The sequence below is a fragment of the Myotis myotis genome, unplaced genomic scaffold (assembly GCF_014108235.1).
Source record: "Myotis myotis isolate mMyoMyo1 unplaced genomic scaffold, mMyoMyo1.p scaffold_m19_p_12, whole genome shotgun sequence".
NCBI lineage: Eukaryota > Metazoa > Chordata > Mammalia > Chiroptera > Vespertilionidae > Myotis > Myotis myotis.
Genome location: NW_023416316.1, coordinates 13,394,453 through 13,414,650, shown reverse-complemented (window position 1 = coordinate 13,414,650; position 20,198 = coordinate 13,394,453). Strand labels below are relative to the sequence as shown.

General features: G+C 37.0%; 1 protein-coding gene across 2 annotated transcripts in view; it reads left to right on the top strand.

The window, feature by feature from the left end:
- Positions 1-16,268, top strand: part of MEGF9 (multiple EGF like domains 9) — an 88,141-nt gene extending 71,873 nt beyond the window's left edge. Inside the window, exons 3-6 of one of the 2 annotated variants that reach the window (XM_036329849.1) lie at positions 3,071-3,210; positions 8,844-8,987; positions 9,519-9,788; positions 11,595-16,268. In XM_036329849.1, coding sequence (XP_036185742.1) covers positions 3,071-3,210; positions 8,844-8,987; positions 9,519-9,788; positions 11,595-12,046 — 1,006 coding nt within the window. In that variant the 3' untranslated portion in view covers positions 12,047-16,268. The remainder of the gene's footprint in view (positions 1-3,070; positions 3,211-8,843; positions 8,988-9,518; positions 9,789-11,594) is intronic. The other variant, XM_036329850.1, reaches the window with a different exon arrangement.
- The last annotated feature ends 3,930 nt before the right edge of the window (positions 16,269-20,198 follow it).

Sequence of the window (20,198 nt, the reverse complement as noted above, 5' to 3'; positions counted from 1 at the left end):
GGCTAGTGAACTAGTGAACTGTTGTTAGCCATTCTCTGAAAGGTACATTATATCCTTTATAATTTTCTGACAATATAGCAAGACTTAAGTTGACTGGTTGCTTCTTGTTGAGTCATAAGATATTCCTGAAGTTCATTTTGATGAACACACATTTATGTTACTAGATCTTTAAGTAACTTGGGATAGTTTTGTATGAGACTCTATCTATATCTATATCTATACACACACACACACACATATATATGTGGGGGGTGTTTCTTTTCTCTTTAAATTTTTTGCAAAGTTACTTAAGAGACATGGTTGTTAATAATCAATTTCTATAGCATTTTAAAAACAATGCTCATCTTCTATACTATGATCAGTACAAATTTTAATTAAGCTTTAACTAAGCATCACAATTTTGGGGATTTATCTTCTGAGAACCTTGGACTTTGCTAGGCAGTTTCTCTTCAAGCATTAAGACCTCTTAGCTTTTGTTTAGGAAGTCCTAAAATTTACTGGCAGTGAGAAAAGAGATGGAGGTTTATCCTGGGTAAGGTAGAAACAGCTCACTGGGATTAGAACTTAAATAAATGGTGAATTGTGGTGCTTGGAATCTACATAATGAAGCTTGATACTCAAGGGGTGTCAAGTTGCTTGGCAGGCAAATTTCTTGTAGAAATTTAGAGTAAAACTTAGGGAAGGATAAGTAGCATGGTATAGGGGGATAATCTGTCTTTGTATAAATAATTGCTAGGTGTGGACAATAATTTTAAATTGTCTGCATTTCCTCAATAGTAAGATGAGGATTATGACCTTCACCTAGTAGAGTTATTTTGAGGATTAGAGAGAATATATAATTGACATAGTCCCTCAATGAACGATGGCTCATTGTTTTTATCATCATCATAATCATCACGCCTGCTTTCAGATGCTTCCATTTTACATCTTCTGTAAATTATTTGTTAGTCAAGAAATTGAATAACCAATCCAATATACTAGGCAGCTTTAAGATAGAAAGATGTTGATAGGATACTTCTCAGGATACAAGACTTTAAGATCTGTTATAAATAGAAGCCTGGCTTTCTTTCCCTTCTGGACTGGTTTTGTTTGAGGAAAACCCTAAAAAACATACCATGTAGATCTGTTTTTGGAAGCCAGGCTTCTATTTATTTATATATTATCTCACATAAAACGATAATTCTTAGGTTTGTATGCTACAAGTAGAATACACAGAGTTGAAAGTTGCTTTACTTCCATTCTGCAAAGTTTAACCCAAAGTTCCAATAACTCTCAAATTTAGAACTTCTGTTTTTACTACAGAAATAGGAATATGGGAAATAGTAGGGGATTACTTTAACTGATGATATGTGTAAGTACTAACAATCTGAGCTTGGGTTCCTGAACTAAAACTAACAACACCATGGGACTCATTATTAGGAGCTGAATTTCTAAAAAAAATTATATTGAGAAGCAGTTCTACCTTGGATTGTCTCCCATTCTATATCACTGGTGCCAAAATCTACTCAGATGCAGCCTGAAAATTTGAGATACAGAATGATCACATAAAGAAGGGTTATACTGTTGGAAAAAAGGGAAGAATCTTAGCTGTTCTGAAAGGTAACTAGTGTAGCCCTTCACCTTTTTCCCTTCCAGTATTTAAGCTCTAAAATTCAGTTTGTGTATTTCTTGTCCATTTATTTGTCAAGTATATATTAGGTGCCTACAACAAACTAGGTACTGTACTAGACTCTGAGGATATTAAGATGGCTAAGTACAGTCCCTGGACTCAGCAAACTTACCAAGTAAGATGTATGAAATGAAAATAGTTATAGTACACTATCCATAGGCTTGTGCTATGTCTTGAGGATAATAAAAAACCCCTGCATGATACAGTCTTTGCCTCAGGTCTTTAACAATGTAATTAGAGAAGCAAGATATATGTGTGTGTGTGTGTGTGTGTGTGTGTATACATATATATATATATATATATATATATATATATATGTATATGTATATATGAATATATAACAGACCATAGTTAAGGTTAAAATTTATGGTGCAGAGAATGTGAAGTCAGGAAGCCAAAAGATCTCTTTGGAGAAAAGTTGCATAGAAAAAGATGAGCCTGATAGGAAATTTTTGAGAGGTGGAGAAGGAAAGACATTCTAAGAGAAATGTTTGTAGAGGAAATAACAATACCAAGAGATATTTTGAAAGAAAATTTGACATAAATTAGTGAAATATTGGATTTGAGTGAGTGATTATAAGAACATGAGGTAGAGAGGACTTGAAAATGACAACAGAGGTTTAAGTTTCACTGATTGGAAAGAGGTGATATTAATGTAATGATCATCTAAGAAAAAGTAAATAGATTAATGGGAAGAGTTGGGATACTAAATAAACTATTTTTCTTTAGATTTTTAGACCTTTGGGTTTGATCATCTATAATTTTTATATGGATTTAATCCAGAAAGTGATAGATGTCACCATATAGTCATTTTACATAACTGTGAATTCCAGTTAAATTACCAGAAATATTTTAATATATAGCCTGTACCTAAAGTAGAAAATTATATCAAGTTTCCAGCATCTAAATGGATATTAGTTGATACTTTCATTAAGATCCTGGTCTTCATATTCTTCATCCAGAAGCTAGGGTTGGGTGAAGGCTAGGTAGTTTTTCTTTTCATCTCCAGATTGGGCAGTGTGGATGCTGGTGGAACTGTGGAATGATTTAGGAATGAGATATAGCAGTGGTATCAGTTCTATGCCCCAGTACTTAATGAACAACGATTTCTAAGCTCTGGGACTTATATTCTCCATGGCTCCTTTATCATTTATTTTAAACTTCCTAAATGTAGAGGATTAAGTTGTCACAAATTATTAGTATTAGTACTGCGTTAATAGAATATTTATGGAAAAACATGTGGGGTACAGCCAAAAGTCATACTATTTAGAAGATCCCTAAACACAAGGCCAATACTTCTAATTGAAATAATTTCTACATTAAGATCCTCGTATGATGGGATGTTAGCAACACAATTTTAAACTGATTTACTTTGCTTATTGTCTTTGCTTTTATTTGCAGTTCTGGGAAATGCCAGTGTAAAGTGGGTGTCACCGGCTCTGCATGTGATCGATGCCAAGATGGATATTATGGCTTTAGTAGGAGTGGCTGCTTGCCCTGCCGATGCAATAATCGATCTACCAGTTGTGATGCCCTCACAGGTACACACTCTTTCCGTATCTTTTTTTAAAATCAGTCCATTGTTCTTTTTATTTTGAGGTCCTTCATCTGTAGGTTGATTCTTTCTAAATAGTTTGTATGGGTCTTTCTCCTTTAAGTGGGATGTATAGCAAGCCAAACTCCTGCAACAAAAACTTGAAAAAAAACATACAAATAAATTTCAAAAATCTTATTGGTTGGAGAGCTGTGGAAACAAAGAGGATGATACAAACTAAAGTTCCAGGAAGTGTAGAACTCTTTCTACGTGAGCTGATGATCATAGCCATTTCCTTTCTAGGGGACATTTGCTGATTCTGGGCAAAGGCTAAGGAACAGAGGTTAGCCCAAGCAAAGGAATGCTTTTTGAGGAAAGAGACACAAGAAGAGATTTTGGCAGTCATTTGGGGCTTGTGTGATGGATTGGAAACTAGAGGAGCTCTAAACACAAGGCCATTTTTCTCTTAGGACCTTAGCTGACTGTGTAGGAGATGGAAGGCTAGCCGAAAAGGTAGAAAGAAATCTCAGTCTTATAGTGCTTAGGAGACCAAAAATATCTTTAAAGAGGACTGGCTACAACATACAGCCATCTCTCTCTCAAGACATTGCCAGATTTTGAAGGTGCGAGTAGGACCTGATGGGAAGTGCTGTATCTGTTGCAGTCTTTTAGGGTAGAGAAGACTCAGGCCTGTTAGGTTCTCAATTAAAAGTCTTAGAGGGCCACAACCAAGAATTGTGATGAACCATTGGTGAACTGACTCATACTGAGATTGTGAATCATCCTCAACCCATCTCAATTTCTATTGGATTGGGAATCGAACTATGACCTCATAGTTCATGGGTCGACGCTCAACCACTGAGCCACGCTGGCCAGGCTCCTCAGCAGTATAAGAACAAGAAAACCACATTTAGGCAAACTTAAAGTATTAAAAAACTAAAGACAATGAATATTTCTGGTCTTTAATTTTGAAATCTTCTTTTCCCCAACAAAAATTCAGGATGCTTAGAATGGCCTTTCTAATACACCTCTATCCCCAACCTGGACCCTTTACCTTAATAAATCATATCCTGCCTTCAGGGCTTTGGTTAAAGGTTACTGCATTAGAAAGCAGTTCCTGATGCTCCAGGATAAATGACAATTCCCATTTATACACACTTGTATTTTTTGATAGCACTTATCACAGTTCATAATTATATATTTATTTGTGATTATGAGTCACATAAGGCTTAGTCACTACATTGTAAGTTCCACATCAGTTTTGTTCACCATTGTACACTATCTTTAGCATGTAACTTGGCACATAGTAAGTACTAACATTTTTTAAAAATAAATGAACAAGTAAATGGAAATACATATAATACATGAGTTCCAATCCTGGGTAATGGCAGAAATGCTTTATCATATTGAGTTGATTTATTTTTATTATTTATTTATTTATTTTTTTTAATGTATTTTATTGGGGTTTTTTTTTTACAGAGAGGAAGGGAGAGAGATAGAGTTAGAAACATCGATGAAAGAGAAACATTGATCAGCTGCCTCCTGCACATCTCCCACTGGGGATGTGCCGGCAACCCAGGTATATGCCCTTGACCGGAATCGAACCTGGGACCCTTCAGTCCACAGGCCGATGCTCTATCCACTGAGCCAAACCGGTTTCGGCTTGAGTTGATTTAAATTGCTCCCTAGATCTTTTGCGGGACCAGGAAACAGTCCACATTGCTGGTTGTAACTAATTATTTTCCTTGCAGCAATAAGCTAGCTGTCTTTAATGTTAAGTAAATTCCAACCTGTCCTTGCTCTGGAGATAATTTAAGGCAAAAGAAATCCTTTTCATGGTTATGATTTCTAAAAACAGTTAGTAATAATAGAAATAAATGATTTCTCTGTTTTGAAATATAATACAAATGGAATCTAATGTGAAGCATCACCAATACTTGATTTAAAACTGTAAGCTTAATATAAAATTAGTCTTTCATCTAAAATGAGATTTTTTTTCCCCTGGAGTGCTGTGTTATGGTTGCCCTCTGGTGGCCACTTATGATGTTTTCATAGTCTTTATTTTTCCTCACTCTAATCTTTCTCTATACCTTGTATTTTATATTGAAATAGACTTTAAAGTAACCTTTTTGTGATAAGATATATTGGGGGGAAATTTGGAAAGCAGTTTGACAGTGTGTATCAAAAGTCTTAAAATTCTTTCTTGATTCAGTAGTTCTGTTTCTAGGAATCTATTCTAAGAAAATAATTCTAAATTCATAAAAAACTTTATGTTCAAAGATGTTCATCAAAGTGGTAGTTATAATGCTAAAAAATTAGACCATCCTATTTCTAACTGGGAATGAAGCAAATTATGTTATCTAGGCAATACATGGTTAAGAGCACAGAAAGTGAAATCTACCTGTGCAAGTTTCTTAGCCTGTGTTTTTTTTTTTTAATCTAGAAATTTGGGATAATGACAGTAACTGCTTCATGGGTTGTGAAGATTCAATGCAATCCTATATAATAAAGAGCTAATATGCTAATTAGACCAAACAGCAAACAACTGTCCAGACGACCTTCTGGACGAAGCCGGGGCTACGAGGGCCGGCCAAGGCAGCCGGGGCTGCGAGAGCTGAGTCACTTGCATGAATTCCGTCCATCAGGCCTCTAGTATACTTATAAAACTCTTAATGCAGTGCCTTGCTCATTATAAGCAATCAATAAATGGAAACTGTTATTATGTTGTCATTAAAATGTTTTAAAGAATGATATATAACAACATGAGAGTGAAAGAAGCAGGGTATAAAAATGACATGTGGGATACGTTTAGATTATTTAAAAAGCAAAATCCAAACCTCTATATATGGAGATGTCAAGTAACCTTTCAAAATCTTACTGACACAGTTCTTTGGGTAATTATTTTGTCTTTCTATTCTATATTTTTCTAGATTTTCTTTATTGAGCACATGTTTTCCTTAAAATGGAGGTGGGGGGACTATTTTTTAAATTAGAACTTTCTGTTCATATTATGTACTTTTTAAGAATTCAGCTCCTGCCGAAACCGGTTTGGCTCGGTGGATAGAGCGTCGGTTTGCGGACTGAAAGGTCCCAGGTTCGATTCCAGTCAAGGGCATGTGCCTGGGTTGCGGGCACATCCCTAGTGGCAGATGTGCAGGAGGCAGCTGATCGATGTTCCTCTCTCATCGATGTTTCTAACTATCTCTCTCCCTTCCTCTCTGTAAAGGATCAATAAAATATATTAAAAAAAAAAAAAAAAAGAATTCAGCTCCTTCATGTATTCATAGTACTCCATGGCAGCTTGACTGAGTTGAACACTCCTTCACTCCTCAATGACTTTCTTCACTTTAGGATATCACACTTTTGGGGCTCTTTTTCCCCATCGCAGTTGGCTCTGCTACATCTTTCTCTGTTCCGCTGTAAGCACCGGAGTGCCTCAGAGCTCAGCCCTTGGCATTCTTATCTTTTCCATTTATATGCTCCCTAAATGATCTCATTCAGCCCCCTGGATTTAATTTAAATGTCATCTACACATGTGCTGATGACCAGATTTACATTTCTTTCTTGATCTTCACACTCAAAGATCTAACAATACTTTTGACATTTCTACTTGAAGGCTTTAATTGGCATCATAATCCTAACACATCCAAAAAATCTCTATTTTACCCTATAAGTCAATCTGCTTTACTCTTAGTGTTCTTCGTTTTGGTGACTGGCACCATTCACCCAGTTGCTGAGTCCCAAAGCCTAGGAGTTATATTTTATTTATTTCTTTTCCTATTGCAAATATCCAATCCATCAGCAAGTTCTCTTTGCTTGACATTCAACATAACACCCAGAGTCTGACCACTGTTCATGATCACCGCTGTCATCCTTGTCTAAGCCACTGTCCTCTCTCTGAACTACTTTGACACTCATCTGATCTCTGCCTCCTCTTTTGTTCTCTCATCCCCTAACCCTCACCCTACCACAGTCCAGTCTCCACCTAACAACCAGATAATATCACTCCCATGCTTAAGGCCTCTTGGAATAAAATTCAAACATGTAACAGACGCACCCCCTCCAATCCAGGGGTGCTGTCTGTAAGGTGGGAGATACCATTCCCTGATTTGGGGTGGGGTTAGTTCCCAGAGTAGCCCCTGGGAGAGGTCTCCCCCCCCACACACACACCGACAAAGGGAGGATTGGGGCGCGCACGCGCGCACACACACACACACACACACACACACACACACACACAAAAGCATACAGCACCCGGGATTCCCAGGCGGTCTCCCATCCAAGTCCACGCCTGAACCTGCTTAGCTTCCAAGATCAGACAAGATCGGGAGCTTTCGGGGTGTATGGACGTAGATACTAGAGGAGGCCTCTGGGAGCCCCAAGAACCCACTCAGCCCTTGGCCCCCTCTCTGACCTGGTGCTCCGTGACTTAACAGGGGGCCCTGCCTTTCTCTTTGACCTTATCTCTTGGTACTCTCTTTCTTGTTCATATGAGCTTGACCTTCTTTCTGTTTGACAGGTTAAAGTTTGCCTTCTGCCTGTAGACATGATCAGTACTTGCTATATTTTTGACAGGTTTATATATAAACTATGAAATGGTGAAATAATTGAGGAAAAGTCTTTTTGCATGTGGCAATGTATGTTTTCAAAATTTTGTCTCTGAGTTTAGTGAGAAAGGAACCATCTCTCCTAATGACAATAACAATAAAAATAATCAAAGTTGAAGAAGTTCAGCCCAGCTGGCATGGCTCAGTCAGTGGTTGAGCATCGACCCATGAAGCAGGAGGTCACGGTTCAATTCCTGGTCAGGGCACATGCCCTGGTTTTGGGCTACATCCCCTGTGGGGGGCATGCAGGAGGCAGCTGATCGATGATTCTTATCATTGATGTTTCTGTCTCTCTTTCCCTCTCCCTTCCTCTCTCTGAAAGCAATAAAAACACTTAAACAAAAAAAGTAAGTACTCTCCTTCCATATATATCATTTTGCAATTTGCTTTTTCAACCGACATTATTTTTAAGATTTATTCATCTTTATAACATATAGGTTTAGTTCACTTATTTAATTCAGTATCCCAGTGATTCAAATAGTATAGTTTTATCTATTTTCTTTCAATGATTTTTAGATTGTTTTTATTTTTTCTTTATAAATAGCTAGCCTACTTTCAGTATGTAGGCCAGGGATCCTCAAACTACAGCCCACGAGCCACATGCAAATACAAATATTGTATTTGTTCCCATTTTGTTTTTTTACTTCAAAATAAGATATGTGCAGTGTGCATAGGAATTTGTCCATAGTTTTTTTTAAAACTATAGTCCTGCCCTCCAACAGCCTGAGGGACAGTGAACTGGCCCCCTGTTTAAAAAGTTTGAGGACCCCTGATGTAGGCAATCAATCAACAAGGGCTTATTGCAACTCTCATCACCTTTCCCTAGAGTTTACAATCTGGTAGAGGGCAGCAAACTTGCAGACCTGGCCAATGTAGAAGTAAGACGGGGTAGAAACTGAACTCTGTCCAATCTCTATTGGATAACTTTTTCTTGTTATCTCTTAAGATATTTTGGTTGCAGGTATGATTTATATAAAGTTACTGTGCTATCAGAGTAAATCTTTAACTTCTTAAAATAATTTACTTCTTTTAGGTGCTTGTTTAAACTGCCGGGGAAATAGCAAAGGGGACCACTGTGAAGAATGCAAAGAAGGATTTTACCAGAGTCCCAATGCCACTAAAGAATGTTTTCGCTGCCCTTGTTCAGCAGTGACATCTACAGGCAGTTGTATCATAAGTAAGACCTTTCTCTAAATCTTTATTTTTAGGAGCAAAAGGAGTGAATCAGTTATCAATAGGTATAAAATGTGTTCATAAAGTGCTGGGTGCTGCAGGTGAAAGGGAGTTATAAAAACAGCAAAAATTTCCTTTCAAGGAATTTGCAGTTAAATCCAAATACATATGTGAAATGAGACTTGAGAGAGGAATGAGGAAATTTTTGTTAAAAGCATATTTTATTTAATCTGTCATGACTAAAGAGGAAAGGATAAAAAATTGAGTGCCTATTCACTGTAATTATTTAGATTTCTTATGCAAGCATATTTCTTTTGTTCTCTACTGAATAGGTTTTCTGTGGCCCCATCATTCTCACAATAAATTGGACAATAAATAATTGTGTAGATTTTTAGTTTGATTCCATGTGTCTCTTAAGTTTGAGAGGAGGTAGTAGGGAAAGCTTATAACCCATTTTGAGAACTAGTAATTGTTTTGCATTTTCAATTGGAGCTTGAGACTGGACTAAATTATTTTGGTGTTCTCTCTGTTTTAGAATTGGGTGAATTGGAACCTAAATGTATCCAGTGTAAAGAGGGTTACACAGGCCAGAACTGCAATAAATGTGAAAATGGCTATTACAATTATGACAGCATCTGTATGAAGTGCCAATGTCATGGCCACGTGGACCCAATTAAAACTCCAAAGATTTGCAAGCCCGAGAGTGGAGAGTGCATCAACTGCCTCCATAACACCACTGGGTTTTTGTGTGAGAACTGCCTAGAAGGTTATGTTCGAGACCTGGAAGAAAATTGCATCAAGAAAGGTAAACTTCACCTAAGGTTGTAAATTTAATATCTAAGCCTAGCATTGAAAATTTCAGGACAGCTACCTTTTGCTTTATAAAACCTTCTAATCCCACAAGAGGAGTTTTCTGGAAATAGATTTTGATAGATATTTGCCTAAAGAGAATTCCTTCCATTCCTGCTGCTCTCCTGATACTCCAAAATCAACTCCAGAAATTTGAGGACCAAGACCAAGTCATTGCAGTGTTTTCACATTTTCTATTCATCTACTTTTATTTTTATGTTAATAATTTAAAAGTCCTATCATTTTTTTTTATCCTTTACTTCCTGTATTCTCATCACCTCCAGTGATCAACAAAGGTCTTTTTAAATAGGGACCTCTAATCTAGTTAGAAGTTCCAGCTGAGAAAAATGAGTTTGTTTTAGCATCTATCCTAACTTTGGGCCTAAGTTTTCCCATGTGTAATGGAGGAAATAGTAATAATATTCCTTTTGATTTTTAAAAGAAAAGGTTACTCAAATGGCAAAATGTTTCTTATAGGGAGGTTCAGGAAGGTTTTGATACAAATTAATGATTAGAAATTCAGGATGAGTTAAGAATATTTAGGCTTTACTAGGTCACAGAGAGATTAGACCACGTTCTTCTACAAACTACCCTTTGATATTCTGACAGATGTTGAATATTGGGCTGATGGACACTTAGCCTGTGGCAAGGGTTGCCCTTTTGCCATTTTCTTGATATCCTTATTCTCTTGTGATCCAGGCTATGAAACTCAGATTGAACCTCAGCACTAGCCTGGAGATCCTGTCACTCATTTCTCTTTCCCACTTGGAGGCATACCTTGTCTACAGTTAGCTGTCAGGACTGTGGTGATTATTAGTTATTAAATAATGTAAAACATGCCTCTTTTTAGGATAAATTGATGTGGATGATTATGGTGATGAATTATAAAGATAAAAGTAATTATTTTGTTGAATGACTACTATGTGCCAAGCACTGTGAACATTAAAAAATAACAATGTTATATAGTATGTTATCTCATTTAATCTTTCCCAATAACTTTGCCAAGTAGATATTATTATTCCCATTTATAGATAAGGAATCTCAGTTTTAAAAAGATTAACTGACTTACCTATAACCACAAACTTCTACTTAATTCTAGAGCCTTTGGTATTTCCACTGAGCTATGCTGCATTAGAAGTACAAAGTGTAGTATGTTAATTATAAAATAGCTAAAATCTACACAAGAAAGAATTACTACACATGAAATTAAAGGAAGTTTCTTTTTTCTCTTGACTGACATTAACTTTGGGTATTTAAATTGTGTTATTCAGAAGTAACTAGAAATACAGTCCCCCCCACCCCCCATTTCATTTTTGTCTCCTTTGAACAGAAGTTTGCCCTTATGAAATGCCATCAGACATGCTGAACTTATTGTAGTTCAAATGATTGTCATATATCCCTGTCACTTTTAACCAAGTGATTTAGAACTCAGTAGTGACATATTTACTGTCTTTGTAAGAATTTGTATGAATCTATCCAAGAGTAAAGAAAGATGGAAAATTCCAACATTAGAATTTCCCCAAATATTTTACTATAGATATTATACATTTTAAATATTAGCCATGCATATAATAATAAAGCTTTCTAAATCTTGATTCTTTTCACTATATTTCTCTAAAAGTTATTTTTAACTTGCATGACCTTAAAGAAGACTATCATGTCAACATGCCATATCAACTTCCACTCCCATGTATTTCTTTTATTGTTTCTTAAAACTAGATAATTTTGTCTTTTACATTTCATTCTCTGTTTTTATTTTCAGAAGTTATTGTTCCAACACCTGAAGGTTCTACCATTTTGGTTTCCAATGCCTCTTTGACCACATCAGTGCCCACCCCTGTTATAAATAGTACATTTACCCCCACCACCTTGCAAACTATCTTTTCAGTAAGCTCTGCTGAAAACAGCACGTCAGCTTTAGCTGATGTTTCATGGACCCAATTTAACATCATCATTTTGACTGTCATCATCATTGTGGTGGTGCTGCTGATGGGATTTGTGGGGGCTGTATATATGTACCGGGAGTACCAAAACCGGAAACTCAATGCCCCCTTTTGGACCATCGAGCTGAAAGAAGACAATATCAGTTTCAGCAGCTACCATGACAGCATTCCCAATGCAGACGTGTCAGGATTGTTGGAAGATGATGGCAATGAAGTGGCTCCCAATGGGCAACTGACTCTGACAACATCCATGCATAATTACAAAGCCTAAGGAGCTAGACCTGTTCTCCTGAATTGTTAGACCACAGTGCTCACTAAGACAGCATCAGCCCCTGGGAATGACAAAGCCTGGGTAAAGTTTGCTGAGAAAGCAAAGGCATATAGTGCATCGAAGTCTTCAGGTACAAATTCATAATGCACTTAGCCTATTACTTTTAGTTTACCATGAAGATTTAAAGCAGTCACTGTCAATAAGGACTTGAAGTAAAGTATATTTTTGTACAAACCACATGGGAGTATAGAAAGGCTGAACCCCATAGTGCAGCCCTAATTGCATTGACCTCCAGATAGACTCTTCGGGAGTGTTCACTCAACCAGCGGAAACAGGATGATGGATGTGGAGGGGGAGAGGACTACTGGAAGACTTCATCTCCATTCCTGAAACACTTTTTTTTAAAAGGAGGTTCAGGGACAATATTCATTTACTGTACTGAAAGACATCATTGAGGAAAAGCTAATGTCTGGGCTGTATCACAATAAACAATCTTGATTGTTTCTAAAATAGGAGCAGAAAAGTCCCAACAAGGTCTTTAGAAGGGTTTCATTTTTCCTTCCAGAATTCTTGCTCAATGATAGGATTAAGGCACAGGATAAGCTTCTAATGGTACAGAGAGGAAGGCAATATCTGGAAGTAGGAAGCTGATAGTCCTCCTTAGGGTCTCAGTGTAAATGATGAATTATCTAAAAATAAGGAATATTCCTGCCTCTAGAGAAATAAGGTGTATATATTTAATGTAGCATATCTGGTCAACATTGTATTTGTATCTATTTGTAAAAAAATCATGTCATATTTTATCATCTAGAATGTATTTGTACAGCAGTTAATGGCGTTGTAAAAAGAAAATATGGGGATTGGTTAAAATAATGTAAAATAGATGGCAATATTGCTAGAGCTGGGACTCTGGTGAGCATCAGTCATTCTTATTCCCTCTTTGGACATCGTTGAAATTTTTAAAAGGTTGAATGTTTCTAATCTTTCTTTCCCTTTCTCATTCTAAACATAGAATTATGTGTTCTTTGACTTACAGATTCAAGCAATAGATTTTGAAGTCAGTGATTGTTAGCTGGAACACAGGCTGTACTCTCCAAGCTACTCACCTAATTAGACATTAGCCACTCTATATTTTATATAGATTAATGTGGAACATAGCCTCATTAAAATGCTTTTTAATGTAAAATATAGTTTTCCAAAGGAATTATAAATATTTAAGTTCCAAAAGAAAAGCCATCATATTACTTGGCATCCCATTTTCATGCCTGTGAAATATTTATATTTATCTTCCCCAGCTCAAAAAAAAATCTCCTACATTTGAACATAGCCTATCACTCATATACCATGAGGAATGTACCATCTCTCTGCAGGGCTACAGTTCGCCTATCTTCCTGTCTAGGTGAGGGTAGTACTGTAGTTGAGGAGATATGGTTAGTCCTTGTTTTTAGGGGCAGTTTTTTCCAGAGGCCATCACTGTTGCTCTCATCTGTTATGTAGGCAGATTGTGGATTAAAGTCAGAAAAAGCAGGCAGGAGATAACTGTAGATATTTATTAAGCAGAACAGAAAATTGTCCAAGTGGTTAAAAAAGAATAAAGACTTATTAGACTTAGGAAATCTAAATTGACAACTTTGCCAACTTCCCCAGAGGAAAACCTGGAATTTGGCCATCCCTCTGTAGGACACCACTGAGTAGTTCTCAGGGTTTGGAGATGATGCATTGGAGGATGTAAAGGCAGATAATCTACTTCTGGTAACTTGAGGTGCTCTGGATATTTATTTGGCCATTGCTCATGAGAGTAGAGATTATGTTATGTTACATTACATTAAAATAAGTTATTTCTATAGCCCTTTGCCATTTGCAAAGCATCTTTGCATATGTGTTTCTTTTGTTGTTCACAATAGCCCCCTGAGGAAGTAATTGCTGTCCCCATTTTATAGATGAGGTTAAATGTCTTGTTCGAGACTACACACTATTATACTTGGAATTAGGACTCCTAAATTTGAAGCACATATTCTTTCAACTACATGCTGATGCAGAAATTGCCTAACCACAGACACAAGAAGGCTGGAAAGAGGAGTCCCATCTGTGAATGTTTCTAATTTGTTAAGTACAAGGTGCCATCCAGGGCATACACCTATGAAGGACTTTGTGGAAAGAACACAGGAAGATTACTATCTGAAGCTAGTATTGGTGATAAGAAAATAAAAATACCTGTTTGTGCTTCATTAAAGTGAATTAATCCTTCCAAATGGGGAGCGAAAACCTGCATTCCCAAGCAGTTGCCACACAATGTGTGTATAGACTGTGCACTGCACATTTGAAGGAATTTTGCAAAGTGGCATACCTACCTGCCTTTCCCCGGATTACCACCCCTCAAAGCCAGGGATTAATGATGGCAAGAAATAAACATTTGATAAGCAGAAGTTAACCCAACAGAGAAAGGAGTGTTTATTGGGGCATGAACCAAAGCCAAACAGTCCAGATTCTGGCCATGTAGAGATTCCTTGAAACAGACCTTAGAAGGAATTGCAAAAACAAATCACAAAGAATGTTTACCTTTAAACTTATGAACAGTCCTAGATCATGTTTTTAATGTTTCCCAATGGAATAAAATGAAGGACTTAAACATTTTTAAGTAATATTTCATGTCCCCTCTTTTTTCTGGTGGAAATAATTTTGCTTTAAAATTTAAGTCAATCATGAAGTGATCTACCACCAAAATCAGACTAGAAAACTAGCATGGAATGCATTACACAATATTCATTTCTCTAAAGGCATGATCCATCCTATGAACTATGGCATTCAGCACGAGGATCCCATCAGTTCTTTAGAAAGACTAGTACTGGAAGAGTTTTTGTCTAGAGATTAGAAATGTGTTTATTTTCAAATAAGGCTAGCTGAATATAATGGATAAATAACATACTGCTATTGAGTAATACTTTTATCTTCATTAATTCATTTTAACAAGCACTTAAACGTTTCTGACCGATGTTCTAAGTGTTGTTAAGTATGTTTGTCTTCTTATTTCCTCCCCTCCCTCACCTCTATCCTCTAGCTCCCAGAGGTCTTTTATTAAGAATTTCTCCAGTTATAGAGAAAAATGATAATAAAAACTAAACCTCATTTATACTAAGGTCCTATGGACTTAATGTGTTACTCTTAGGGACACCTGAATTTTAAGAGAGGATAAAAGAGTAGACATGGAATGGAAGATTTGGGGGGGAAGAGGATTTATAGAAGCATCAAATTATATGACTACTTTCTAGCCCAATATTCCCAAGAAAATTGACCATTAAAGCAACACTCACTGACCCCGGTTTCATTTTGGTCAGATGAGTTGGTTATTTTGGAGGCAGAAAGTTACTTCCTCCTGACAACAGTACTTCCTCCTGACAGCCTCAATTGGGATTGAGTTATTAGATTATTTACATTGGTCCTATACTTTTTTGTAGGACATGTGGGGAACATTCCCTGGTTCATACATTTTGAAGTATATGGATAGGAGTTGAATTTACACATCTCAAGGAAAGCTCTCTGACAAAAGTTTAGAGAAGTAAAAAGCAACCCAATGTAACCTATTAGAGTAAGGAAAGCATTTCTGGCTTCATCCATGAAGAAGCTTGGGTCTGTTATGATCTTGATAGTAAGGAGTTTGGGAGCTAAAATGAGTTTGGTGTGTGCAGGGGAGTAATAATGGAAGATGAATGCAAGTTTTCTCTTTAACCCTGAGCCGTGACTATGCCAAGGGGAAAAGCAGGAAGAACATGCTGATTCATCTGAAGAAGTCAAATATCAAATGGACTACGGGTTATGGATCATTAAAATGTCAGTGGCTGAATGATGCTTTTTCAAAAGCAGTTGGGAATCTGTCCTACGCGCAGTAATTGTGACAGCAGCCCTGGAATGTGAGCCCAGGGCTCCAGATTTAAGTTAATGCAAAAACTAAACGATTTAAAGTTAAATTTTAATGCTAGGCACAAGCACTCTGTAATACATTAAATTTCAGCCCAAGCAATTAGAGAATGTTTCTGAAACATTAAACTTGTATTTATGTCACTAAAATTCTAACACAAATTTTAAAAATGTGTTCTCATACGTATGTTGTACTAGGCTTCATGATGCATTTCTAAATTTGTGTATGATTTGAATATATAAAAGAATTTATACAAGAGTGTTATTTAAAATTATTAAAAAATAAATGTATATAATTTGTACCTATTGTAGACTTGTTGTTTTACTTTTTTATGTGGTCAGTGGTTGGAAGTCCTTTGATATATGTCACAGATCATTTATTTTCAAACCATGTCATGAAAATCTTAAACCATTCACTTGTTAACTATGCTTTTTGTTTTAAGAATTTCTTTTAAAGAATGCTTCCATCTGGCGAGTGTTGCTCAGTGGTTGAGCTTTGACCTATGAACTAGGAGGTCACAGTTCGATACTCGGTCAGGGCACATGCCCGGGTTGGGGCTCAATTCCCAGTGTGGGACATACAGGAGGCAGCAGATCAAGGATTCTCTCTCATCCTTGATGTTTCTATCTCTCTCTCCCTCTCCCTTTCTCTCTGAAATCAAGAAAAGTATATATTTTTAAAAAGAATGTTTTCCACTTGGGAAAAAAGTGCCACATTGAAGAAAATTCCCCTTCTTAGAACAAATCAAAACAACACACTCTGAGGGGGAAAACCCATATGTTAACGTATATTCTTGTTTGTGCTTTTTAAAAATTATATATATTTCAGAGAGGAAGGGAGAGGGAGAGGGAGAGAGAGATAGAAACATCAAGGATGAGACAGAATCATTGATTGGCTGCCTCCTTCACGCCCCCTACTGGGGACTGAGCCTCACCCTGGCATGTGCCATTCACTGGAATCGAACCCTAGGACTCCAGTCCGCAGGCCAACTCCCTATCCACTGAGCCAAACGGGCTAGGGCTTGTTTATGCTTTTGCTTGTCCCCTCAGATCCATTGGGATTTCCATGGAAATGTTAGAGGAAAAAAACTTGCTCCTTTTGGATTCCTTTTAGGATAAATTTGAAGGGCTACAACCATGTTCTGTGTGTTTATTAGATAACTGATAATGAGAGTACATCTTTTTATTATTTTAAAACACCCTTGGAGATCCTCTATTTTTATATAGTTTAGAGATGTTTACTTGGATGCCATTTGGAGACCCAAGGGGGTATTTGAAAAAGAAGAAAAACTAAGGCCTTTCTTTGTGCTGACAGGTTTATAAACTTCAACTGGTTTATTCAACATCACTTGTTGATATTTAAACTTTATAACCCTGTTTTTCTTTTCTAGTCACACAGGAAAATGAGTTTTATTTATAATCCCATTTTATAATTTATACATAGGGTTCTATACATGTAGATATATGATGTACATGAATTGGGTGTTGTTTTAAGAAAACAGAATAAGCATGGCAGAAATCTAAGCAACTTAAAATTTCAAGAGAAAGTAAATCTATAAATTTACTACAAGAGGAAAAACATACTTTTATGGTATTGTAGTCATACTTTTGATGAAAGTCCATCAGATAAAGATATTTACTAGATTGCATTGTCAAAATTGGTTGTATTCATTTTCCATAGGGATATAAAATTACACATGACTCACTATAATTAAATCAGTAACTTCAGAATAACAGTTATGCTTAATCACAAATAGTTTAAGCTAAATTCAAAACAAAATATTTTTCATGAGATAGTATTAGGAGTGTTTATTGACAAGCTAAAAAGCAGCATTCTCAGTGAATGTTTAAAAGTTATAATTTTACCTATGTTCGTTTTTCAAGATAAATTTATGAAGAAATTATTGTCATACTTATTGTACAGGCTTCCTAATACTTCTGCTAACCAAATGAAAGCCTCAAACAATGTTAAATTTAAAATGTGTTGCCAGTATGTATTAATAGGTAGGTTTTAAACCTTGTATGTTGAACACCAAACTTCAGATAGCTGCAGAAAAAAATGGGCAAAGTCTTCCCTTTGTATGTAGCAAGAGTAGGTTTGAGTAATAAAGGAAGTATTTGGGAGGAAATCTTCTTTTGTGGTTTCCTTTGTGTTGTTAGATCAATTGCTAAAGTCTTATACATCAGTGTTGTTTTTCTTAGTCTCTATCCCAAATAAGGAATGTTCACTACCATTCTAACCCAACCATGTTAAAATTCATGTATAATTTCCTATATATGCTAGGTTATATAATGTCTCTGTCTTTGCTGGTGCTGTTTCTTCTATCTATAGCAGTGGTTCTCAACCTTCCTAATACCGCGACCCTTTAATACAGTTCCTCATGTTGTGTTGACCCCCAACCATAAACTTATTTTTGTTGCTACTTTATAACTGTAATTTTGCTACTGTTATCAATCGTAATGTAAATATCTGATATGCAGTATGTATTTTCATTGTTACAAATTGAACATAATTAAAGCATAGTGATTAATCACAAAACAATATCCTATATAATAAAAGGGTAATATGCAAATTGACCCTAACAGCAGAACCACTGGAATGACTGGTCACTATGACACACACTGACCACCAGGGGGCAGATGCTCAATGTAGGAGCTGTCCCCTGGTGGTCAGTGAGCTCCCACAGGGGGAGCTCTGCTCAGCCACAAGCCAGGCTGATGGCTGCCAGTACAGCAGTGGTAGTGGGAGCCTCTCCCGCCTCCTCAGCAGCGCTAAGGATGTCCGACTGCAGCTTAGGCCTGCTCCTCCTGGCAAGTGGACATCCCCCAAGGGCTGCCAGGCTGCCGGAGGGATGTCTGACTGCCAACTTAGGCCCAATCCCCTGGGGAGTGGGCCTAAGCCAGAAGGTGGTCATCCCCTGAGGGGTCCCAGACTGCGAGAGGGCACAGGCTGGACTGAGGGACCCCTCTGAGTGCACAAATTTTTGTGCACTGGGCCTCTAGTGTAATTATATATGTGTTTTCCGATGGTCTTAGGCGACCCCTGTGAAAGGGTCATTTGACCTCCAAAGGGGTCGCGACCCACAGGTTGAGAACCACTGATCTATAGCATCCTAGAGCAAGCGGCCGGCAGGCCACATGCCTCATTTATTTGGCTCGTGTTAGCCTTTGCGTTTGACATACTTGTCCTAGAGCAGTGATGATGAACATTCTGAGCTCAGCATGTCAGCATTTTGAAAAACCCTAACTGAACTCTGGTGCCGTGTCACATATAGAAATTTTTTGATATTTGCAACCATAGTAAAACAAAGATTTATATTTTTGATATTTATTTTATATATTTAAATGCCATTTAACAAAGAAAAACCAAAAAAATGAGTTCTCGTGTCACCTCTGACACACGTGTCATAGGTTCACCATCACTGTCCTAGAGAATACTTCATTCTTTGCAAACCCTTGGTAAAAGAAAGTTGATCAATCCATAATTGGTATCTCCACTTTGTCTAATGAATACCTCTCTTATTGTACATATTTTACTGTAAATATTTGTTATTTTATGTCTTCTCCAATAGACTCTATTCCTTGAAGCCAGGGGCAATTAATTATTCTCCTGTCTCTAGTATCTGGCATAGTGCTGGCACATGTGGGTGCTCAGTAAATGATGGTATAAAACAAAAGGTACTTGACAGATATAAGAGTTGGTATGTGGACTTATTTGGTGAAGTATTATAAGAAAATCATATTCAGTGGGTAAGACAATATAATTTTAAATATGTTTTGATTGACTTTAGAGAGAGAAGAAGGGAGAGGGAGAAACATCAATGAGAGAGAAACGTCAATCGACTGCTTCCTGTACGCCCCTTACTGGGGATTGAACTGGCAACCTGGGCATTTGCCCTGACTGGGAATTGAACGAAGGACCTCTTAGTGCATAGGACAATGCTCAATCCACTGAACCACACTGGCAGGGCAAGACAATATTTTTAATTTAATAGAGATGTCAGCATATGCGCTTCAGAGAGTCTGAGAAACTGTTGAGATTGTATGCTGTTTGGTTTGTGAATACAGTGTGTGTGTGTGTGTGTGTGTGTGTGTGTTTCTGAACAGGCCCATACCCTTAATCATAGTCTCCAAAGGATCTATGATCCCAAAGGGTTAACAATTACCTGGAAGGGGATGACTTTGTGTATTTCAGCAATAAAAACCCTAACCCTTCCACTGAATAAAAATCGGTTCT